This window comes from Cimex lectularius, unplaced genomic scaffold, assembly GCF_000648675.2.
Source record: "Cimex lectularius strain Harlan isolate CLEC.00 unplaced genomic scaffold, Clec_2.1 scaffold383, whole genome shotgun sequence".
Classification (NCBI taxonomy): Eukaryota; Metazoa; Arthropoda; class Insecta; order Hemiptera; family Cimicidae; genus Cimex; species Cimex lectularius.
In genome coordinates this window covers 81,350-107,425 of record NW_019392903.1, presented here as the reverse complement: position 1 = coordinate 107,425, position 26,076 = coordinate 81,350, and the positions used below count along the sequence as shown (strand labels likewise).

The 26,076-nt window shown below is 34.9% G+C and overlaps 1 protein-coding gene across 2 annotated transcripts in view; it reads left to right on the top strand.

Moving 5' to 3' along the window:
• The first annotated feature begins 4,044 nt into the window (after positions 1-4,044).
• Positions 4,045-26,076, top strand: part of LOC106673343 (kinesin-like protein KIF2A) — a 36,679-nt gene continuing 14,647 nt past the window's right edge. Inside the window, exons 1-4 of one of the 2 annotated variants that reach the window (XM_014405429.2) lie at positions 4,045-4,484; positions 19,715-19,809; positions 19,987-20,094; positions 20,581-20,733. In XM_014405429.2, coding sequence (XP_014260915.1) covers positions 4,436-4,484; positions 19,715-19,809; positions 19,987-20,094; positions 20,581-20,733 — 405 coding nt within the window. In that variant the 5' untranslated portion in view covers positions 4,045-4,435. The remainder of the gene's footprint in view (positions 4,485-19,714; positions 19,810-19,986; positions 20,095-20,580; positions 20,734-26,076) is intronic. The other variant, XM_014405430.2, reaches the window with a different exon arrangement.

Genomic DNA, 26,076 nt, shown 5'->3' with positions numbered 1-26,076 from the left:
CTTAGTCTGAAATGGTTCAAATCGAGATTTTATAATGCAATTTGCTGAATAGTTTAAATTTTCTGATAATATTCCACCTATGCCACTAATTGAAAGTAGTGATGTTTCAGTAGGAAGGCACAGCTCTTCAGCTAGAGCAGAGGTGATAAAATTGGATTGGGAACCACTATCCAACAGAGCATGGCATTCTAGACTTTTTCCTTTCAGGTTTTCAACGTGGATGACTGCTGTGGATAGTAAAACTCTCGGTTTGTGATGAAAAGATAGGGCACTTGTAGTGATCTTTGGTTCTTTTCCATCATTTTTACTTTGACTACTTTGATATTCATTTTGCAAACTGGATTTAGTTTCTTCTTCTTGGTGTAATAGAGTATTATGCAATTTTGAGCATTTCTGGCATTTATAAGTAGAGCATCGGTCACTACCTTTGTGCTTTCTAAGGCAGTTCTAATTTAGATGCCTCCTGTAACCTATTAGATACAGATAATGCTCTAAAAAGTCTACAGATATAAATTTTATGAGGTTTCCCACAATAAGCACATGTGTCTTTATACTGTAATTTATCTTCATCATGATTACGTAAATGCAGATTTTTTGATTTATTACTATTTTGTTTGAAAACATCCTTTATTCTCGTATACTTATCCTCATAAATAGATTCTAAGTTTTCAATTCTGTTTTGGAGAACAGAAATAAATTGGCTAAGGGTTGGAACTTCCCTTCTATTAATTACACTTTCCCATTTTTGACGTGTTCCAGGATCTAATTTTCTGTCTAAAATTACAATTAAAAGTGGATCCCAATGCTCAGTAGGTAGCTTTAAAGCTTTTAAACTTCTTAAATTGGCTAAAGTAACATCCACAATATTCTGCAACTTACTAGCTGAAGCCTTTTCCACCTTTTCACAGTCAAGGATTGCCTTTATATGCCTAAATACAATACGCCTTTTATGATTATAGCGTTCTTCAAGCAACTCCCATGCCAAGTTATAATTATCGTTTGTTACTTCCATACTTTTTAAAAAGCTGCATCATCCTGTAATGCTCTTTTTAAATACTTAAATTTCTGAATAGGTGCTAAATCTGTTCTTTCATCTATTATAGAATTAAATTCTTGCTTAAATGAAAGGAAATCCTCATACTTTCCATTGAAGGTGGGTAACAATATATCCAGAAGCCTAACTTCCGCGATGTGTTGCTTAATGATAGACTCTTTACTATCTGTACTACTAGTTTCTATTAGTGTCCTAGCCCTGCTAACTAATCTACAAAATTCATCTTCAAAATATTCTCTTTGAATTAATTCCGTTTCATTTTCAGGGTTAGCCGTTTCTATTTCAGTTTGTATATTATCAAATTCTGTCCACAGTGGCTCATTTTTTTCCAACTTCACTTTAATTAAATTTTTATCATCCTTATTGAGGTCAGGAGAATGCAAAAACGTCTTATATCGTGTTAAAGAAGTCTTAACTTTACCTCTCTGAAAATGAAGTCTTTTAATATCAACTTCTTCAGTTATACTATTTGGCATTATGATGTACTTTATTTAAACAATTACTTCCCAATGAAGGATATAAAACCAGTGCTTATTAATTGGTATTTATGGTGATTGGGATTTGGGGTTAAGGATATGAAGGGAAAGTGCAGCAAATTAATGGCCACTTTCATTCATATGAATTTAGGAGACTCACCCTTTTCTCGGTGGTTTCTTTCACAATTTCTTCTAGGCGAATGTCAACGCGGCACGGAGGACCATCATGTACGCTACGGTACTTATTTTAGAAGTGTTTAAAGACAATAAATATTTAGAGTTGAAAAAAGAACTCACAACACTTTGCTTCTTTTTACATTACATTTTATTTTAGGGTAAAAATTGTCCTCTCTTGCTACAGTTTACTTACTGATCAGCAAGATGGCAGCATCATCAAAATAAAAAAAAAGACAAATGCCTGAACACATATTTAAGATTGTTTTGTCGTGATGATGACCATGAAAGCTTGGTAGTAACAATTGAATTTGCTCTCTTATCAAGACAATACAGTGGTCCAGAGTATTCGTTTCTTCTCTGAGAGACAGGCCACCCTTAATATTTTTAATTATCTCTTAGGCAATTCTCCATTGATTATTTTACAACAATATTTGGTCCGTTTTAAAGGATTAGAGGTAAATAAAACACAGATAAAATCTCCCTTTTGTGTTTACAATTGGATTTTAAAACTCCATAAATGTTTAAGTTTCAAATTTGCTTGAGTGATGGCTTCAAGTGGTGCAGATTTGGCACTGTTGAAAGATTGAAGAAGTCAAGCGTATGTGGCCAAGGTGCTTAACATTCACAGAACAACTGTCTGAAGGAACAACTGTCCTTTGCTACCAAGGTACTGGGGGTTATTCAAGAAGGATGGATCGGGATTGCCATCATGTCACATCTCAGAGAGATTATCGTTTTATTGTTTCGAATGTATGCTATAATTGAAATTCTACTGCTATTGAGATCAAGTTCAACAAGTTAGAAATATTAATATCAGTTTACACACTTCTGACAAGCCATAAAACAGCCCAGTTAAGTTTTGCAAGAAATCTCATCGATTGGTCTGAGCAAGATTGGACAAAAATCTTGTTTTCATATAAGTCAAGATTTTGTTTGAGGTCTCCTGACAGTCGAGAGGGTTTGGATTAGAACAGGAGAGCAGTAATTTAGCATCATTTTCACTCCAGAGAAGCAATGGAGTTGGTGGTGTTATGGAAGTGTTTATAGACAATAGACAGGCATTTCTATGGGTCGTACATGTTTGATCTTCATTGAGTGTTCCATAACTGCAACGATACATTAAAGATGTATTATCAGAAGATGTTCTTTAAATGCCACTGATTGGTGACTGTTTTATTTTTATTCATGACAATGCCAGGACCCAACAGCTAGGATAATAGGTGACTACTTGAAATGTGCTTCAATTCAATGTTTGGATTGGTCAGCATGTAGGCGTGACTTAAACCTACCGAACATCTTTGGGAAGAGTTGTCAGAGTGGGTGAAAAGTCGACCAGTGATGCCGGAGAATTTGCAGGAATTAGGCACTTTTGGAGGGGTATGAAAATATTCCACAGCTTCCAAATGCTCCTTATTGAATTCTTCATTGTTTCCAAATTTTTGATAAAATTGTATCCCTCAGTTGAATTTTTTATTTAGCTATATTTTTTATTTTTATTTAAAAATATACTGTAAACAACGAAAATTAAAAATTGTAATGATTACAAAAATTTACTAAAGAAAATCGAGGGTGGCCATTTTTTGCCTCAGTGTATATTTAAACATTTTTCAAAATTGGATTTATTCTGTAAAATTTATTATTATTATTGTAGAAATCCTCTCCCTAATACATATAAATTAAGTCTTGACTAAATTACTTCTTTCAATTAATTAATCTTTTTATGTAAGGTCTTGGTTGAAATGAAAAAGCTAGTGTCACGAGCGGGATTTGAGCCGAAGGTCGTGGGTTCGAATCCCGCTCGTGACACTAGCTTTTTCATTTCAACCAAGACCTTACATAAAAAGAAAATTAACAGAAATATGCAATAACGTTAACACTTATAAAATGACCACATTTCGAAAAATAGCGCCAACTCTGTTTGAATCACACGGCATATGTGTGCGACGGCCTTTTTTATCCTGCATACCTTCCAATATGAAAATTTAATAATCCTCTAACCATCCCCCAATAATCCGCATAGAAAAGGCACGTTAAATCGTCAGCAGTATAAATAAAAAAAATAATTAAAAAAAGGCGGATTGAAATGATCCGCCGTCCTGAAAAGCATACAAATGAAAAATGAATCCGTTATTTTTGTTGTCTATGTGTAAACAAGGAAGGAGATTCTCTCGGGCGGGAACAATTTAAAATAGGCAAAGTAATCGGGAATTTTTCAAATTTTTCTGAATGAAAAAGAGAAAATCTGCAAGTGTGAAAAGTGAAAAACTAGAAGGGCCGTTGTGTGGAAGGTGGGAAGAAGAGCTAGGCCGGCCAGAGACCGAACGAGGCGGCGAGACTTTTTTTACTTTTTAGTTACGACCCGATCGAGTTGGCGGCCGTTTGTCGGTTATAAGGTTAGTCATCCGGTCCCGTCACATTCACTCGTCTGCGAGCAACGACCATTTCATCAAGCCGCTGGTGAAAAATGGCATTCGATCACATTCACGATTGAAAAATCATATAACAAATGAATAGCGGCACGACCAATCTGTTCACCACCAAAGAATATGGAAGTAGTGTAAAACTGAAAATAACCCCTTGTCTCAACTGACTGTCTCGAGTGTGGGACCCGTTGTTTTTCTTTTTGAGTTGTCCGAGCCCCTTTTGTCAATTCGCATTTGTTTTCGACGCGTGTGGACCCAGACGGCCGATTTATCGAACAGTTTACCTTCGTCGGACTCTAACAAAAATGGATCCAATCAAATCCGGAATGAGCATTCAGATCAGGAGGACAGACGGTGAGTTTTCAATTCGTATTTTTTTTTACCTTTTAACCCCTGGGAGCTTATTTTGTCGAGGGTCCAGCCGATTTCGACCCGACCCTCGAAAGCAACAGAAATTCGCCCACTAAGGCAATCTCCTCGACCCCTTCCCGTCTTTAGAGCCTCAATTCAACCTCATGAATTTCAACCCCATGGATTTTTATCAATTCGGCGTGTTTTCAATGGGTTCGTTCGCCGCCCCCTGGACATTTCTCATGGCTTTCCAGTGTGGGCGGTTTTGCCGTTCTCAGACGCTGTTGTCGGTTCGGTTGAAAATCACAATCGGTTATATTTTCAAATTTATCTCTTTTTTATGGATTTCGAGTTCGGAAACGATATGTTATCAATGTATCTCGCTTTTTCTTTACTCTGAAAGCTTTCACTTATGGGAAAGGAGGTCTGACAGGGCCGAGACGGCAGTCCGTCTCGCCCGTTTCAAACGGTTTTCTCGAGTTCAAAACCCAATCCGCCGGCGTCCTCGGAAACCCGCGTCGAGGATTTTCTTCCGGTTTTTATAATTTCCAGGATGTTTTTTCCTTTTTTTCATCAAGAAATGCGCGTGGGAAGAGGTTTTTTCCCTCGTAGGGCTTCTCTAGTTCACCGGTTCCGATCGCCAAATTTGCCGAACGGCTGTTATCGGCCCGCAGCCGGCCGGTCCTCCTGTCGAATCATTTTTTTTTCTCGACGTCTGATCCCACATCCTTCTCCCTTTCACGTCCTTTACTCTTATGAAATAATCTCGAAATATTCGCCTCCGCTCTCGTGACTTGTGAAAAATTTCGCGACATTGGGCTAAACCGACTTTTTCATGAATGTTAAGGCTGGTCTCAGGTTGGAACCGATTAAATACGATTTTTTTTCCGATTCAATCAAAGGGCAATTGACCCTTTCACACTGGTATTGGCTCAATCTTGCGACAACGTTCAGTACGACTCGATCCCAGGTAGCTTCGACCTAAAGCCCACTACTTAGCCCCGTTCCCCCCAAGTTGTTCTGTGATTTTTAAATTATTCACGAATTTCAGATCGAAAGTTCTAGATTAAAAAAAAAGTTTTACCCAATAGTTGAAAAAGTATGGTTCTTGGTTAACCCATCCTTCGTGAAAGTTTATGTCGTTACATCACTAGCAAACAATTACCTGTAGCCAGATAAAACCTGTATGAATTGTGAATATCTTGGTCCATAAGTACCTAACTCAAGATCGACCAAGGTCATGGTAGGCATTGTTTCAAATCTTCAAAATGTTGCTGTACAACTGAATAAGTCAACTTGAATCGTTCTACAAAACAACTTATTCTCAATTCTTTGAAACAACTCATTTATTTAAAATTATTTATTAAGCCAACGAATACGAAATAATGATTCCAAATTCCAATGTCTCAGGTCGTACAACTCACAACGGGATGCTCCAGTCTGAGCACTGACTGGGCTACCAAGACTACCAAGTAATTAGGGGATCGACATGCTGGTCTCTAAGTTTTCCAGTTTCTCGGTCGTTGTCCTACTATTGGTGTGCGCAATGAATGTTCAATATAAAATTTGTGAGAGAAGTTGAGAAATTTCCTGGATTGTACACAAGTTGAAAGGAATAACTTGCAATTCATAGAATATTCAATGTAAGGATTTAACCACAACTTTCTCACATTTCTCTTACTGTACCGGTAGAATCACTAGATATTGTAGAGAGGGTTGAGTTCACAATGAAGCGCATACGTGCTTCGCCAATAATTAATATAAAACTGATTCGTTTTGTTTTCAAACAGCAAGCAACTTGGCTATATTACTCGAATCATGAACGTATGAAGGGAAGGGCTAGTCGAATCCTAACTGTATGAATGTGAGGGGCTTAGTTGAGTCGTGACTACATGAAGGTAAAGGGGCTACTTGAGTCGTGAATGTATGAATGTGAACGTGTACTCTAGTCGTGAATGTATAATGTGAAGGGCTACTCGAGTCGTGAATGTATGAATGTGAAGGGCTACTCGAGTCTTGAGTGTATGAAGGGTGGAGATTAATTGAGTCGTGACTATGAAAGTGAATGGGTACTCTAGTCGTGACTGCATGAAGGTAAAGTGGCTACGATTTGTGAATGTATGAATGTGAATGGGTACTCTAGTCGTGACTGCATGAAGGCAAAGGGGCTACTTGAGTCGTGAATGTATGAATGTGAATGGGTACTCTAGTCGTGACTGCATGAAGGTAAAGGGGCTACTTGAGTCGTGAATGTATGAAAGTGGAGAGGCTAGTAGAGTTTTGACGTTTCCTTGTTAGGCATCTCGAGACCAGCATCCCAATGTGAATAAGTTGTCCGTGTTTCCGGTGTGAGCCCGTCCTAAGCTCTGGCCCACCGGAAACTCTCCGACACGACCCATCTGCAGATTTATTCCACGTTTCTGCACGTATCTGCCGATATTCTAGATACCCATGTTTTTTTGTCCCAATTGATTTTGAACGGAAGACGTTGGGAAATCGTCACTCACAAACACAAGAGTTTCAAGTTTGCTAAATTTTTTCAAATTCTGAGCGCAAGACTTGAGGTTCTTTGTTTATTTATTGTTTTGTAAAAAAACAAAATATTTGTATATTGGATATTTAAAACTGTAGCTTTGAAGTTATCTGGAAGTAAGTTATACAAAAGGGGCTTCCTTGTTGAATGAAACAAACTTTAATTCATTTATTGTGTTAAACTTATGTACAGATTGTAAAGTTCTAAATTTATGTACATAACTAAATTTGTAGCACATAAATATATATAAAAAAGGAAGAGACATAATTTACTCGGATGCTGAATGAGCATACACAAATAAACCATGTATTAAAATTGAGTGAACGTGGGTATGAAATAAGTCTACATGAAATAAATCAAGTGAATTCCAACGTTTTGACTAAATTTTGGCAATACGGACTCCAATGTAATTTCCCTTCGATACGTATTTCCAATCAATTTAAAAATGCAGAATTATCTCAAAGCTCCGATATTTCTTTTAAACCAAATACAAGAATTATTGTTTTTGTTGAAGATCTTATATACATGCACACGTATGCGCAAAATAAATTCAACTCAACACTGCATTATTTTTCATTCTTCATTGCTTCCTCCTCTTGGTCTCTCATTGTTAAATACTTGGTATATTATATTTAAGAAAAGATAATAGCAGATTGATCTTAGAATTCATTTTTTACTATTGATAGGAACGTGAGAGATTTCTCTCTCTCTCTCTCATTTATTCAATCTCTTTCACTCACTTACTCACTCATTCATTCATTCATTCTCTGTCTGTCTCTCCCTCCTCTCTCCTCTCCCCCAATAATGTTTCATTTGTTTTCTTTAAATTTCTTACTTCTTGAATTTTTATCCTGTTGGGATGATTGGAATGTTCGGAGTGCCGAAGTTCGGATTAGGGACAGAGCATGGCACATAAGAAACGCAATATTTTAAAGTAATCCTGTCATCAATTTGAGAAATTTTCGAAAAATTTATTTTGAATAATATTTTATCACAATTCCCATTACTCAAAACAACAAGCTTATTTCATTACAGTTGCCTAGTTATTAAGATAAGAAGAAAGAAGAGTGATAAAGCTGTAAGACATTCATACTTTACTCGTTATAACTCCTTTATTAGAAGGGGATGCGAAACAGAATCAAACGCTTTACTAGAAGCCAAAAGCAAAGTCAAAACATTTTAAAGAGTATTTCAGAAACTTAGAGATAGCATCTTGTCTATATCTACGATGACGAAAACCAAATTGGCTGTTTGAGAATAGAATACAGTCCTCAAGATGAGTAGAAAATTTTTATCTTTTTAAAAATATTTCCCATTCTTGTCTTGCTTTATCGCCTGTTTTTATACAAATTTTGCATTATTCCTAGTTTTAAAACAATTTGGATATGTCAGAACTGGCTCTACATCCAAAACAGCTGAGTTCCCAAAATGTTTCTTTCACTTTTTTGTGCATAAGACGTTTTGTCTCAATTTGCTCTACAACCAGGACGACTGAGTTCTCAAAAAGTTCCTTTCACATTTTTGTGCATAAGTCGATTTGTGTGAACTTGCTCTACATCAAAGATGAACTCTTATTTTAACTTTTTTGGGCATAAGGTGATGATTTGTCCAATTTGTCTGAACTCGCTCTACATCCAAGACGGACTGGGTACCCAAAAATTCCTTTCACTTTTTGTGCATAAGACTATTTGTGCTTTACATCCAAGACGATCTGGCTTCACAAAAAATTCCTTTCACATTTTTTATCATAAGACGATTTGTCTGTACTTGCTCAACATCCAAGACGGACTGGGTACCCAAAAATCCCTTTCACTTTTTTGTGCATAAGACGTTTTGTCTCAATTTGCTCTACAACCAGGACGACTGAGTTCTCAAAAAGTTTCTTTCACTTTTTTGTGCATAAGACGATGATTTGTCCGATTTGTCTGAACAGGGTCTTCATTAAAGACGAGCTGGATTTCTAAAAAGTTCCTTTCACATTTTTGTGCATAAGTCGATTTGTCTGAACTTGCTCTACATCAAAGACGAGCTTACTTGCTTTTACTTTTTTGGGCATAAGGTGATGATTTGTCCAATTTGTCTGAACTCGCTCTACATCCAAGACGGACTGGGTACCCAAAAATTCCTTTCACTTTTTGTGCATAAGACTATTTGTGCTTTACATCCAAGACGATCTGGCTTCACAAAAAGTTCCTTTCACATTTTTTACCATAAGACGATTTGTCTGTACTTGCGCTACATCCAAGACGGACTGGGTACCCAAAAATTCCTTTTACTTTTTTGTGCATAAGTCTATTTGTGCTTTAGATCTATGACGATCTGACTTCACAAAAAGTTCCTTTCACATTTTTGTATATAAGCCGATTTGTCTGAAGTTGCTCTACATCAAAGACGAGCTTACTTGCTTTTACTTTTTTGTGCATAAGATGATGATTTGTCCAATTTGTCTGAACTCGCTCTACATCAAAGACGAATTGAGTTTCCAAAAAATTCCTTTCACATTTTTGTGCATAAGACGATTTGTCTGAACTGGGTCTACATCCTTGACAAGCTGGGTACCCAAAAAAGTCTTTTCACCCTTTTGTGTAACATTTGTTACTGGTTTTTAGAACGATTCCCATGTTATTTAACAATTTAATTCTTCCCGGTTGGTTTTCAGAGGTTGTATAAACCATATATCGAAGGTGGATGGCCGCCGAGGAAAACAGTGCCCGTTCACAACGATTAGAAAAAATTTCCATCCCACAAATTACATTTGTCGTTGAATATTGTTGGGATTTTATTTTCATTCATGACCCATACAGTAATTTCATAAGGCGCATTGAACTTTACATAATGTGCGAAGGGGAAAAATGTAGATAACAGATTCCAATTAAAGAAAGACGACCTGAACTCCCGATATATAAAAAAAATACATCGCTCGTTAAAAAAACGAATAAAACCGCCGTTAGTTTAACTTTTGAATTTTTTTAAAAGTATTTACCTCTTTACAGTGGATAAAACCGATAAGATTCCCACAATCATTTTATTTGCACTCTAAAGAAGTTACAAACGTGTTTTAATTTTAGTTCAAACATTTCACCCATTTCTTGTTTTTGTTTTGTCTGGTAATTAAGTATTTTGAAAGCACAAGAGTAAGGGTTTATTTTATTTTATTTTTTTTTTTAAGCTGTCAATAGGAAAATAGATATCCGTCGATGGAAACCTATAAGGCGAACCCGGCGGTAAACTTTTCCGCATCGTTAGATCCGAACAATAAACGATTTTGCAACATTTCCTTGATAAAATAGAAACGATCGATTATTTTCAACCGGTAGAATTGGTTAATCCGGTTTTATTGTGCTTCGAACTGTAGATATAACTGAACTGGGATACAACTGTAACGTTCTGTACTATTTCTACGCTGATTTAATCAGTAACAATTGGTACTTACCCAGGGTTGGTTTTTCACGGGTTAATTTAATTAAGTTTTCCCGAGGCAATATGAAAAACTACAGTTCGCCAGTCCTGTTCGCTCGACGGATCGATTTTTCCCTTAGTCATGGGGTATTTCGATGTCCACAGCTTGTCAGCTCGGGGGACGAAAGCAGCGTGGATTGGCTGACCAAAATGTGGAAACGACCAACTAACTACATGTTCATCACCCCAGACACCAGGGTCCAATATTCGATGAAATGTGGAATTAATCTATGATTTTCCGACGTTTTCTACCGGTTCGACATGAAATGAGTTTTCTGTTTCACTTCAATGTGGCATTGTAGTGTGCACCTTTGTGTGGGCACTTGGCGCAGAGAAAACCTCGACAAGCACTTGTAGGTGTACCTTGTGAAAAAATCGCATTGGCACCAAGGCCTCTTCGATGTTCGACCCTCTGTCCTGCTTTTAGTCTACACCGTATCCATCTCATCGTACGAAAAATATTGAACAACTCAACTGGCGTTACCAAAAACAGGGAAAACGTAAAATACGCGTTAAACAACTTAACATCTATAAATCTCGAATGGATCAGAGATTTGGTCAAAAGAAAGTGGACTATAAGTTCGGCAAGATTTCGTCGTATGTATTTCGCCTGAAGGAAATTAAGTCGAGTAGTTCAATATAGAAAAACTCAAGGGACCACAGTTAAACGACGTGCAATTTGTAGATATTTTGCAACTTTGTGTAAAACGTGTGGTGATTAGTGACCGTTAATCGATATTTATTTAGAAATCGTGAGATGCGATCTGGTGTGATGCAGGTTTCAGAAAAACATTTTCTTTATCGTGTCAACGTCTCGATCTTTATTGAGATCATCTTCAGGGCTCAAAGTGTGTTTGTGTAAAACTTTAAAAACATTAAGTCTTTGACAAATTGTTAAAAATATAATTTCAAAACCATGTTGCAAAATGTAGGGGTTACTCAATGTTAAAATTTCCCTTATTGTCTGCATTCGAAATAATATCCCTAATCCGAACTTCGGTACTCTGAACAGAATAAAAATTCAAGAAGCTATTGAAATGAGCAAGTGTGCGTGCGTGCGTGCGCGTGTGTGTGAGTGAGAGTGAGAGGGAATGAGTGAATAAGAGCATGATGGCATGATATGAATGTGAATATGATGGTACGGTATGAAGAGATAATGGTCAATAATGGTTTTGAGATTATTATTACCAACAACCAATGTAAAGTATGTAAACATAAATATATGGTTTACTATTTGGGTTTAGATTGGTGAAGTCCGGTAACTGGGGATTTATTTTGGATTTTCAGTTTTTTAACTACTGTCTTTACTTCCTTAGATGTTCAGTTGAGTGAATTCAAAGCTATTAGTCAGTACATCGGCTTTTTCAACCATAACCATACACAGAGTAGTTTTGTACAAGAGGTGTTGTGACCATTTTAGTTTTATAGATTTCGAAGACTTGGCCAGCATAGTCCCAAACATGGTTTAGGTAAAAGGTCTTGTTTGATATGGATAATGTAAATCTTGTAGACATAGAAAGAAAATAGAAGAAGACTTTTACAGAATAGTATTAAATAAAACCTTGTCACATGTTATGATCTAGTTTTTGTTTATATTTAAAATTTCAACCTGCCCCAACCCCTGCGCCACACTAACAATTTTTCAGTCTTAGAACCTGAACTGTGCACAAGTATATGTTCAGACAGCCAAGCACTGAAGGCCTCAGACTCAACCGAGATGATTAAAGGCAAAGCCTAACAAAACTGGAGCAGACCTCACACCTTTTGGACCGGAACCGCAAATCGGCACATTCTTAAGCATGCTAAAAGCGGAACTGAACAAATGGGTGGAGAAAGAAATGGACATACTGGATGAATTCACCGGGTTCAAACCAATCGAATAAATTTCTAAACATCTCGACCATGAAAACAAAAATCTACCCCTTTCAGTAGAGAGGAAACTAATAAATCTATTAATTACCACTTTTACAAAAAATTGGAAAAATTGAGAAATGAACACTGCCATGCATCAGCAGACATCCGAACATGTCCTATATTCCTTCGACGCATTCACCCGAAAACGGTCCAACCAATTCGAAAAGGTGACATTAACGCCAAGGGGAGATAAGCGAAGCAGCACACGAAATGCTCAATTAACTTAGGAATAGTGCACTTTCTGGACGAAAATAGAGCAGGGTCAATTCCACAATAGATCTATTAGGTCGCAATGGAAAAAGGAAGAACCCAGTAATTCGTGACCCCTTGTTACCTATTGGGTACATATAGAGTGGCAATTTTTCTTAAAAACTTTCGCATTCTTAACCCATATAGTAAATCTCATATTTATGTTTTGCATACTTTCCGGATCGTTGAAGATGCTAATCTCAAAATCTAGCAAACCATTATCGGCCATTTTCTTATTCACTCACTCATTCTCTTTCATTCACTCACTCTTCTTTCTTTCTTTCTTTCTCTCCCACTCACTCCTCTTTCTCTCTCACTCACTCCTCTCTCTCTCACTCACTCCTCTCTCTCTCTCTCTCTCACTCACTCACTCACTCNTCTCTCTCTCTCTCTCTCTCTCTCTCTCTCTCTTTCTCTCCTCTCATTTTGATGAATAAAAAGTGAATAAAATTAATTATACTAATTGTTATCACTATTTTTGTTTTAAGAGTTATTATGGGTACAAGCAATTCAGTTTTATTTATTTTTTTCCTCTTCATAATATGTATATAAGTTTTCATAACGATTTCCTGCAATTGTATGAAGTTGAAGTTCATGGTTCTCTATTTCAATATGTAAAGAAATTTATGTTTGTAAGATCGAGTTAAAAATTTAATTGATGACTAAGAAGACATAATTATGTAAAGAATTTTACTTTTGATTTGTACAAGTTAATTGTGAAGACAATTTACACCATAACATGATACAATTTCAATGTAACTCATTAAATGTAAGAAAGGCCCTGGGGCCTAATTTTGCGAGTAAAAATAAAAAGATAAAATCACACTCACTCACGCTTTTCTCTCTCACTCCCTCACCTTCTCTTATTCACTCACACCTTATCTCTCACACACACTCATTCACTTTCTTTTATTCACTTACTCATTCATCTCTCTCACACTCTTACCATCTCTCGTTAATTGTAAGAGAGCTACATAAACTTTACCCCCTTCACCGCCTCCTGAAAAAATGTTACATCGTGCTCGCTATGTTTACGTAAAAAAAAAGGGGGGTATATAGTTTGAACCTGGCTTTTTAGGGCGAAATTACAGCCGGCCTGGAAGACATCTGCCGCCTATTGTCATGCCACGAATATTTCATCCATCATTAAATATTTCGTAAATTTTGACTAACTTAAAATGTCTAAGGGTTTATCAAGAATGAACAAAGTAAACCATAAAAAATCGTTAAATGAAGCTTTTAAAGCCCAGGGCATCGCGCCAGGCATCACGCCATTCTGTTAGCGCTTTTGTTGCAAATATGTACGGAAAACTCCAAACTCTGACCTGGCCCATCCGAAATAAATCAACAAAGGGCGAAATCTATGAAATGTTAGAATCGATGTAGACGTTCGACCTTGTGCCAGCGAGTGTATAAAAGTTCTCCTTGTTCGAAAAGAGGGAAGAGGAGTGCATGAGTCAGTGATATTGAGGCTGGGCCTCTGAATTGCCTTCATCGCAGCCCACGTTAAACGCTACCCTTATAAGGCTTGAGGAGAGCTCAGTCACCTTTCCTTTGCCCACTTCTCTTCCCTCACCTGATACATTTTCTCACTCCGACGAGTTTTTAACTGCACGTCCAGAATATTATGACGCCCTTACAAGAGAGGACTTTTCCTCGATAATAATGCCTAGCATAAGACGCTACACTTGATATTGAAATGGAGGAGAAAATGAGAAAAGTTATCGATAAAATCCGTTGTCCGCCCATCATCTTTCTTTTGGCGTATAGCGGAAAAATTGGTCTAGAAACAGTACGAAAGCGCACCGGATAAACTGCCACCGGTGGGCTATAAAGCTTGGCTTTTATTTGTTTATTTTTGTACAAAATTAAATTTCTTTTCATTGAGAGCCTTAAACGGTAAAAAGAACTGGGGGGTTTCTTAGAAAAAAATCTCTTGTTTTAGCTTAGTTTGGATTTTTCATTCGTCTCGATTCTCATGCTCATTCACTAATTATTACCTCGACAAATCAATGAAACTCTTTCTTTTCACCTGCGATCATGTTTTTCGAAACTCGTCATAGTCGGCCTTAATCTTATCTACGGCATCCAGGGGGAGAGATTAATAAAATAAAACTTACGAAAGACCTGCACTAAAATAAAAATTGTACATCAACTTGAAAAAACTATCATCGCATTTTGGCTACCGTTCCGACTCGCCATCATCAGAAATTTGTGGGTTAATTTTCTAACCGCTTGGCGTTTTAGCTATTCACTAGATATTCTAGACGGGATAAGTACCAAAACAGACCAAAATAACCAAGCAAGGTCATCAACCCGCAGACGTGAACAAGAAATCTTACAGCTTTTTTGGAGGGTTCGAATGATTTCAAAAATCCTTTTCCCCACTGCGTCTTACGTAGATCTATTGTGGAACACCTATAAATTGTAACCATACTTTGGAAAGTGCATTTTTTCCTACAAGGCTAACCACCTTCCTCGGTGCCTCTTTGCGCACCTCTTTTGATGTGAGGACCTTACCAGTGGTTGACCATAACCAGGCTAATGCTTTCTCAAACTACATCCTCCCTATTTCTTCCTGACTCCGCTTTGTCCATCTTATTTAGGTGGTAGTTAAAAGGCCGGTATTTTCCTCAAATCCTACCTTCTAAGAGAGAGTTCCTTTGTCCCCCGACATTTTGGAAAGGATGGTTTTAAGGGGATGAGGGGACAAGTGGTTAAGGCGTTGAACTTCTAATCCAAAGTACTGATTGTCTTTGGTTCTTCCTGATAGTCGATATATTTCAGTCCTGCTTTGTCCATCTTCTTTAGGTGGTAATTAAGAAGGCCGGTATATAGCTATAATTTTCCTCCAATCCTGCCTGCTGAGAGAGTTCCTTTATTTCACTTTTTGGAAAGGATGGTTCTAAAGTCTAGCACGCACTGGGATTCTTTGTTCAGACTTTGCCACAGAGCTGTGTCCGGGATTCATTTTCTTCCATCTGGGACGCTCCCCTGAGTCTTGAATTTGGTGCGTTGCGTTTTAGTATTTTTTGAATCCCATCATAAATGGGATTCTGTACTGTTGCGCAACATTGGTTGAAGATTTGCATATTCGGTGATGTTTGTGGGACGTTTCCTCAGGGGAATAAATACAAAGACACTGTGGCTAAGTTAGCCCAAAAATATGAAGTTAGACTTGAACATGAGGTTTGATAAGAGCCTCCACTTGCGAGGAAATTGAGAGTGATTGCTAGCCTGTTGGTAGCAGAAACTGGCACCCTAACATTCGTTTCCTTTTTTTGAAATGTGTGGTCCAACCATTTCCAAATTTTCGTAGTCGACTGGACTTAACCGAACAAAATTTCATAATCCCATTCCGTCTTCCAATCTCAGTGTGACAAGAAGATTGTGCCCTTATTTATGATTTATTTTAAATTATACAGTGTTAGAACAATACCAGCTGAAATACTTACTTAATTGTTTGAAATGAAACTCAATAATCTACAAAAAGCAAGTAATCTGTTGTAAAAAATGGGCCAAAAACCCAATTCCTCATTATCATTATATTAATAATAATATAATAATTAAATTGAAGAGGATCGGAAGGAGGTCAATTTAAAACTATACTACAGTTTTGCCAAGCTTTCAACGTATATTATGCCATTATCAGGGCCTAAGTTTAACAAAATAATTTTAAAAATTTACAATAATATTAATGTTAAAGTAGTACTTACTAAACTATTATTTTATTGAGCATTAATATTGAGTATTGTCTGAAAGTTTAATCTAAAATTTTTTACAATAAATAANAAAAAAATAAATATTACAATATTTAAAAATTGTATTGTTATTATTATTATTAATTTTTAACGGCTAAGGTCATTTCACGCTCTAACATGCCAAACCTTCTATCTTAGTTTAGCTATATCCCTTCTGAGTGCTATAAAGCTCTGATTCGAATCTTTCTTATTTAAATTGCGATTTTGAGCATTGCAGTTTATTACCCCGCAATTTGTATTTTCTTCCATTTCATTTTTCCGCTCCAGCAGCCTCAAAAATTCCTGAAAAAATAAAGAATTCTTGCACTTACAACTATCACTCAAACATTAGCAGGCAAACATTCAATGGTATAACAATTTGGGAAAAGGTGTAAATCTCATTATAAATTCCAATAAATTTGAGAAAGCTGAAAAGTGCTCCTCGAAAGAAACACTGGGGACCCAGTAACTCCTGTAAATCACTCGAAAGGTTGAGCCTTTGCCTAAAGGCTTGCAAAGTGCGACAGTCGACCAAAATATGTTTTATTGTCAGAATGATACGTTCTCCACTTCGCATACATCGAGGACAAGTTGGAAGGTTGTTGCCTATTAAAAGCCTATTAGCCTGATGTGACCTATTCGCAATCTAGAGAGAATTACAAGTTCTTTTCTCTCAAGTTCCTCAGTTGGCCATTTATGTACAACTGGCTTAATTTTTTTCATACTATCTCTACAGACATCTTGCCATCCATTTTCGTTTGATAATGTTTTTAACATAAACTACTATATCATCTGGGCAGAGAGGAAATTGATCTGTTCTTTGTGGATGGTTTGCAGCTTCCTTGCCAGTTGATCATCTTTTTCATTTCCAGAAATGCCGACATGACGAGGAACCCAAACAAATACCACATGTTTGTTAAGTGTTCTGATTTCACAGAGATATTTGTGAATTTCTAAGATGTATGGGTCAACCGAGAAATAATTTTTGATTGCTTCGAGACCACTTTTCGAATCAGAGCAAATAATGGCATACAAATTCCTTGCGATTCCTTTATAATGGTCAATGATCTTCTGATTGCATGAAGTTCAGCTGTGTACGCTAGCCTCATTCGATAGAGGCCAGCTGAGGTTATACTCATCAGCAAATATCCCACACCCTACACCAATTTCATTTTTAGACCCATCGGTATAAAAAAAACTTTATAATTGGGATAGTTATTTAAAATTTGCAAGAATTCTGCCTTGATCATCAGAGAAGGTGTTTCTCTTTTGTTCAATAAGGCCAGATCTTTGATAATTGTGGCAGTAGGTAATGACCACGGGCAATTTAAAACCTTCAACTGCTGGCAAGGTATTCCCTCCTAATCTCAACATTTCAGTACCGCGGATTCCCAAAGGTCTCGTCCTAGTTCTTAGGAACGAATACATATCTTGGTGAGGGTTACGGAAAACTGAAGGAAATAGAAGATGGAAAGGCTTAGACCAAAGTCTAGCAACAAACTTAAGAATTGCCTCCTCCCTGAAAAGATCCGGAGGAAGGACACCAGCATCATTGCAGAGACTATATAAAGGGCTTGTTCTAAATTTTTCCAATGTCGTGTAATCGGATTGGATTCTCGACGACAAATGAAATGGCCACGGAGAGCTTTAGTGAAGTATACTTCATTTTTAATAATTAAATTCACTAATTTCGTGGTCCGCTTGACCAATTAATATATTACAATTAATTAAGGTTTTTAGTTGAGATAAAGTCAATAGCACGAGTGGGATTCGAACCCACAATCTTCAGCTTGATATGCCGCTACTCTACCACTTGAGCTATCGTGACCTCGATCCACTCCAATTACACGACATTTGAAAAATGGCAAAAAGGAGAGAAAATTCAAAAGGTGTAGTTGAGATGGGAAGTTGGTGTCCGAGTGGATCGAGGTCACGATAGCTCAAGTGGTAGAGCAGCGGCGTATCAAGCCGAAGATCGTGGGTTCGAATCACGCTCGTGCCATTGACTTTTTTATCTCAATTAAAAACCTTAATTAATTGTAATATATTAATTGGTCAAGCGGACCACGAAATTAGTGAATTTAAAACACTGTAGGGGAGCAGGAATAAATGGCCTTACAGCTATCTTCATGTAGGCAACATACAATTCTTTTGGAGGACACGGGGTATTGAATGTGACAACCCATGAAAAATATGTCCTACCATCTTTCCTTTTTAACCGATGAATGTTTATGACAGTAGAACTCTTTAATTCTTCGAGGAGTTCTTCATCAGTACACTCTTTCAAGTCCCAGCAAGAAATTACACCTTTTGAGGTGTTCAATTTTACATTTCTTTCAACCTTTACCAGTATATTTTCTAAATTTTTAATTTTCATTATTTTACTCCCTTGTTCCTTATTGAATGGTTCAAATATAAATTAAACCATCACGACCTTTTTTATGTTTACTACTTTCCCTACTTTATTTAATTACTCTTATTACTATTTATTATTCTACATATTCTTATTGGCGATAGTGAGTGAAGGCCGCCATTATCTTTCCCATCCGATCTACAAATAATAAAATGTCTTGCCCCAGAAGTAGAAACAACAGGAGAGGGAGTCCTATTTAGAAGGAGTAATCGATTTCGAAAACCCCCCACTGGGCCGAAAGGGCCTTTCAAATGTTTTGGAAAATTTTGAAAAAATTGAAACAGATGACATTTAAAGAAAAAGAGAAAAACTAAATAAATAAATTTTACCCAACCCTGAAACCAGGTTTCTAGAGAGATTCAGGCCCCACACTTCCCAATAGGGAATTGAGCTATAACTAGCACCCAGCAGACTTGTCTAATCGTCAAAAAATTTATCCAATTGAACTCACCTCACCAAAAAACACTAGACTGACAAAGGTACGTCCTAGCTTGTGCAACACACCATCATGCACTTATTATATCAATATACCTCAAAACTTTGGTTTTTTCCCGGAGAGGAAATTCTTGCTTGTTACAAGTTTTATAGTCCTTGTATTGTTATTATAGTCAGTATTGTTTACTATTGTAGCGCAGAGTTTTAATGATATTAAGTGTGAGTTTCAATATAGGAAACATTTCATACTCAATGAATGTACAAATTGTTGCTCTATAGAACAAAAGCATTGAATCCATTTGGGGCTGAATTGAGTGGTTAGCCTAAATTTGTTTTGGATGGAAAAGACTTTGGTCAAAGGAACCCTGGACTGCTACAAACACCTGAGAATTTGTATCCCATAGCTTGCCTTGAGAACTATAATTTTAATTAAATAAATTAAACAATTGCACTTTTTAATTCTAAAAGGAAATTTGTATTTAATTTACAGGGAGAACTCATCCAGCAATAGTTTCAAGTGTTAATAACACCTTGCGAAGTGTCACAGTTGAATGGTTCGAAAAAGGAGAGACCAAAGGAAAAGAGGTCTGTTGAAACTTTTATATTTTTATTTTTTCCTGCAATAAGTAAATGACAATAAATTGTAAATCTATTTTGGTTTATTTGATGAATAAATTTTAAAAATTTCCGTACATAATTTGAAAATAAAGACAAGGAAAATGTAACTGATTTTAATTGAGAATTTATTTGTTTGTTCTATAGATTGAATTTGATGCCATTTTTGCACTAAATGCTAATTTATTGCCATCGAACAATATTATAAACAGAGGAGGAAGTTTAGCAGTGGAACCGCCAATCAAAGGCATTAGAGTGAGTTATTATTATATATGTACAATTTTTTTAGTTAGGTGATTTGCATTTTATAAGTTATTGTAGTAAAATGATTAAATGTCATCATATTCTATTTAAAAATATATTGTAATCATTAATGGCTTGTGCATGAGAATATTAATACCTAATTGCACAGGTAAAGGGGGTGTTCATCTTGTTGGAACTACATTGTTTGATACTATTTTTAATTTGTGCTTAATACTGTTTATATACAATTTCTCGTTTGAAATGGATTTGTGTCATAGTGGTTCTTTGTATCAATATAGCATACTTTTTGTTCATTTTGGACCAAAAAGATCTTAGCGAACGTGAGCCTTTTAAAACAGTAGGCGATTTCTGCGTTGAAGTGAAATTATCCGGATGGTAATGGGATTTACCTTGTACCGCAGAACGGAGAACATTTTATTATTAAATGAATAATTGTTCAACCAAGGGCGAATGAATTATTTTTGTTCATTGATAAAGGATTCATCAACGTCCTGGGACGATGACGATGATGAGGATGATGAAAGTCAGCAAGATGCATTCATGACAGATTGTGACAATGGGAATGTTAAGGATAAAACAACAATTTCTTCCACAACATTGGCCGTTAGTAGTCTGCCAAATCCTCGTACGGTAATGAGAATTATCTTCATACCATTTATCTTTCAGTGCACTTCTTTTGGTTAAATTATACCATGGCATAATTTATTTCAATACCCACATACCCACAGATTACAATCAACAATTTGAAAAAAAAAATTCTTCAATGATTTAGTTTAGGTATTATTTATGTGTTCTTGATTTAAATGGTATTGACCAATTTGTAAGTGCCTATTTGTCAAATAAAAACTTTTTGCTGGGAAAAAAGAGGTCTTTCATATTTTAAAAACACTAAAGTTTATATTTATCTCTTTTACTCCACCAGCTGTTGTAATTAGCCCAGAATCTTAAGCACTTTATCAAAATAAGATTTTGAAAAACCATATTGCTTAAAAAAATCTGAAGCTAGTTTTTTGTTGGTAAAAGCGAAGTTGAAGTTACATAGACTTGTGCTTGCTAATGCAGAAATGTTGCATTATTCTACATTTTTATTTTAAACATTAAAACAATTTACTTTTCTATTGTTGATTGCAATCTAACCCTGCTTTCTGAAACAGATTGATGTTGTGTGCGAGAAGATCGACCAACTGTAGATATTAGAACAACAATAACATTAAAATAACAATAACATCCAGCAGCATTTGTTCTAGATGTATTTACATAACTTTATTCCTCAACACAATTATTTTTAAATATTATCAAAACACATTGGAAAATAAATCAATAAAAATAATCAAAAGCAAGATTATCTTTAAAATAGGATAAAGAATTTTTTTTAAATATACATAAGTAAACAAACAGTAGTACATAAGTCGTATATTTTGTTTGACATATTCAAAAGAATTCAAGTGATTTTATCTTTCTACTCTACACATTAATGTAACAATGTTGAGGATTGGAGTTGTCATATATATTAGTTTGCATGTTTCTTCAAAATGGAACTACGATGATATTCCTGCTTGCTCTTTTAATTTTTCCCCCAATTAAAACATTCAATATTTTTAAGGCTAGTTTCATTTACAGATTTGCAGTAAGTATTTGTTTTGTTATATGTAGAATTATTTTTAATTCATTTTATTCCTAGATATTCATATTGTAAGTTTTTTGGATTTGCATGTTTTTTGTACATGTTTTTGTTTTTGGACATGGACATGTTTTTTTATATATGTATGTTTTTAAAAAAAATGAATTGGTACATAAAGATTTTATACTCATAAGTCTATGGACGTGTGATCACCGATTTTAATGTATCTTTTTTTTGGTGATACTCGGGCAAAAAATATTGAACACATGTCCAAGTGTTCTTGGTCTAGTCGAGAAAATTATTTTATGTAATTTAAGTGATTTTTTAAAATATGGTTTTCTTCCTTTATGTGCTGAATGTATGTTAAGTTTGTTATATATCAGCCAATTTTTTTTTCCCTTGAATATGAATGAAAATAAAAAGGAAAGATTGTATTAAATGCGATTAGGTATATAAAAAGTTACAAAAACGAAAATACACTTCTAGTAAAGTAGGTAAAAATAATTTTTTTGGATTTGTTTTAAGTGCTTTTTTCAATCCTTTAATATGAATGTTTATAGACTGGATTAGCAACAAGGGGGCTATTTGAATTGTCTCCTATATCCGTGTTCCAGTTAACCCTCAAATCCTGACTTAAGTTCAAACGTGATGTCCATTCCCAAGGAGCAGTTTTGAAAATAGGTTTAAAAAAAACAATAATGTTGAAAAAAAAAATGTTAAAAGGGGACGTACAAATTTATGAAAGAAGGCAAAAATTAAAAAAAGACATTTTTTCCCATTTGAGTGCTCACGCTTGAAACAAAATACACAATTTTCACTTTATACTAAATTAATTATATACCTTTTTTTTCAATGATTATAAAACACAAAATTAGCCCATATCAATAAAAAAATTGCAATTATGAACAACAGTAAATATGTGCAATATACAAACCCTACTATATTTTCCTTTTAATATCAAGTTCACTGATCGAAACTTGTTCACTTTCAGAAGCATTATTTATATATTAAATTGGTGTTTAAAAAAAATACAACAAATAGAATATTGGGTTTTATTTGTTACCTACAAATAGCACAAAAAATAACATAGTAAATAACTTTGTAAACAAATGTGTGGTGATTAGTGACAGTTAGTCTATGATTATTCGAACATTTCGATCTTTATTGAGATCATCTTCAGGGCCTGGGATTTACAAACATTGTTCAAATTTAACAAATACATATAGGATGTGGAAAAATGTGAATTTATATAATGCAATAAAATAGTTTTTATATTCAAAGTATTTCTACTCACTCAAATTGTTTGTAATTGTGCGATTCTTGTGTGTCGTGTTGAGAGTGCCAGTGAGATATTGCTGTTTTATGTTTATATACATTGGATTTTGAAGTGGTGGGGAAGGAAATCGGTATAAAGACATTTTTGTATAAGGAGTCGGCTTCTTTGAGGTGAAAAGAGCCGACGATGGGAAAAACCATTGGTAATGATTCGGCCAGATCATTTCAGGATTATATAGATAGGGTAAAGGAAAGCTAAATTGTTGAAAAATTAGACTATGTGAAAATGTTTTATGTGTGGAATGTGATGTGATGATATATGTATGTTATCTGTATTGAATTTGATTAATGATATTGGCGTAGCTGCTGCTGAGTTTACATGTGTCTGTTCTGTAATTGATGCTGTGTTTATTGCTGTTGATGTAAACCATTTCTAAAAAGTTACATGTTTGTTTTGTTCTGTGTGTAATATTTTTGGAGTATTGAAGACAAAATTGTGGAAAATTAGGGAAAGGAGAGACAAATTGTTGAAGAATTAGACTGTGTAGAAATGTTTGATGTGTGGAATGTAATGGTTGTTTTATATGTTGCATTATATGTTTTGTGTGATGTGATATTTGTATGTTATCGATATTGAATTTGATTAATAATATTGGCAGCTGCAACTGAGTTTACATGTGTCTGTTCTGTAATTGATGCTGTGTTTATCTCTGTGTTTTGTAAACAAGTGTTGTAACATAGTGCTGCCCACAAGATTTTGTTGACCATAAAAAATATGCTCTTAATTTTTCAACTTTTTTAACTGTTTATGCTGTGTTATTTTGTTTGAACAACTAAAAACAAATTTAAATTGCTAAGGAAAATATAAAAACGAAACATGAACCATGATCAGTTTGTTTTGTTAGATTTTTAGCATTTCCATAATGCTTGTTTCCTCCTCTTGTTGGATTAATTTGATCAGAATGAGACTGAATAAAAATTTTAAATGCCATCAAAAGTAAACGTAAACAAACAAGTAAAGTAAATCATAAGGATTAAGTGTATTCTCCTCTGCATTGGTAATCCAAATTTGTCCCAATTTTATTTTCCCAACATGGTATAAACAGTAAAAAAAAAAAAATCAAGATCAGAATTTTTTTTAATTGAAAAAATTTACTGGCTGTAATTTTTTTTGCCTGTTAGTGGGTTTAGGAAAAACAGTTCAATTTTAAAAAAATAGAATGTGTCAAAATAGCGCAACAAAGAATAATAATGACACAAGCATTGCACAACACATAAACATTAACAAAGATAATATAAATTTTAAACATGTAAAAGGCATGTCTACATATGTCTATGTAAAATACACTGCTCCAGAAATCAAAGTGGCGCAGTTTTAAATTTTGATATTTTTATGTACTTGCCTTTGCAGTAATATAAAACAAACAATTAATAAAATATAAGAAAAACTTACTTTTGTTAAGTATAAAACATTATAAAACAAACTTAAACTTTAATAAGATGTATTACTTCCTCTTGCTCATTTAGGTTTTGGGGGGAGGGCTTAATAAGGATTTTAAAAATCCTTTCCTCCACTGTGACCCATATTGTGCGATCTATTGCATAACCCCTATAAATTATTAACACACCTTGGAAAGTGCACTTTTTCCTATAAAACTAGGCACTTTCCTCGGTGCCTCTTCGCTTTAGTTGTAAGAATTATTTATCGATGTGCCTGTACCATAACCAGGTTAGTGCTTCTCATTCATAAAGATGTGCCGACATCTGGTTCTTCCTGACAGAGTCTTTGCTTTGCCCTTCTTATTTAGGTGGTAGATAAGAAGACCGTTATTTTCCTCAAATCCTGCCTGCTGAGAAAGAGGAGTTTCTTTGCTTTCCTTTTGGAGTGAGTTACAAATCAATTAGCTTGACTTGTACCTTATGATTTGTCCAGTGCTTGAGTTTTCTTTCTTAAACCATTTTTCCAGTTAAATACTCCAGTGTGCCCATTTGTGGTTCTGGCAACAAAAATAATAACTTTTATAATAATAACTTTTAATATAATAATTTTTTCTCAGCTTTTAGAAAGAACGCTCGGACGTGTGTCTTAAGTTTTTTTTTCTTAAAACCTAGTATCCAAAAAATTTACTTTAGAATCTGTGATCCTCTTGTCAATATACAAATTGTCTTCATATTCATTAAGTTTGTTTTATGATTATTTTAATTAAAAAGTAATAAATAATTACAATTTTATATAACTTATGATTAAATTGATAATTAATTTCTTTGTTCGATAAGTTCATTTTATTTGTATATCTTATATTATTTCCTTAATGCATGTATATAAAAGTTGGCATTTTCAATATTTGCTGAGACGTATAAAGAGTCTTTATTTTAATTTCATGTAGAAATGTGAATGAAACATTTTTTAAATAAATGGTTTAATAGAAGGTAGTGTTTAGGTCTTTTTAATCTTGGTTTGGCATATCAATGAATATATTTTTATGATGTCGTCTATACATTATTGGTGGGTTTTTGTGATGACCACTGAAGAAGGTGAATATCAAAGTCAATTTTTGCCGACCAAGTTTTGTGTTTTAGACAACTTTAAATCCAGGTCGTCATTTAGGAATTCGAGTATCCTTCTTAGTGCATTTTGCTCATGACATTCTGCAGTCTGCCTTATGTCATGTATCATAACATATCTCTTCATCGCAAGCTCAATATTTTAAAAAATTGTGAAATTTCCTTTTAAATAATGTTCAAGTTATGCAGTAACAAAAAATTAATCATGCAATTATCTTTCATTATAAAATAAATACTACATTTCTTAATGATTGCATTTCTTCAAAGTATTTATTGTGCAGAAAAACATCTAGATCTTATCTTTATTATTGACACATGATAAAACCAGACCAATCTTTTTTCTGTACTTTAGGAAATTATGACAGGGCTCAGCATGTACAGTACCGTTATAGTCTTCTTATGTTTTTAATAATTTCCTAATAAAAAAACTAATGCTTTATAGACTATTAAAATAATTGTTGGAATCAAAGAAGAACATTATTTGGTGATTAAAACAAAGAAATTCACATGCT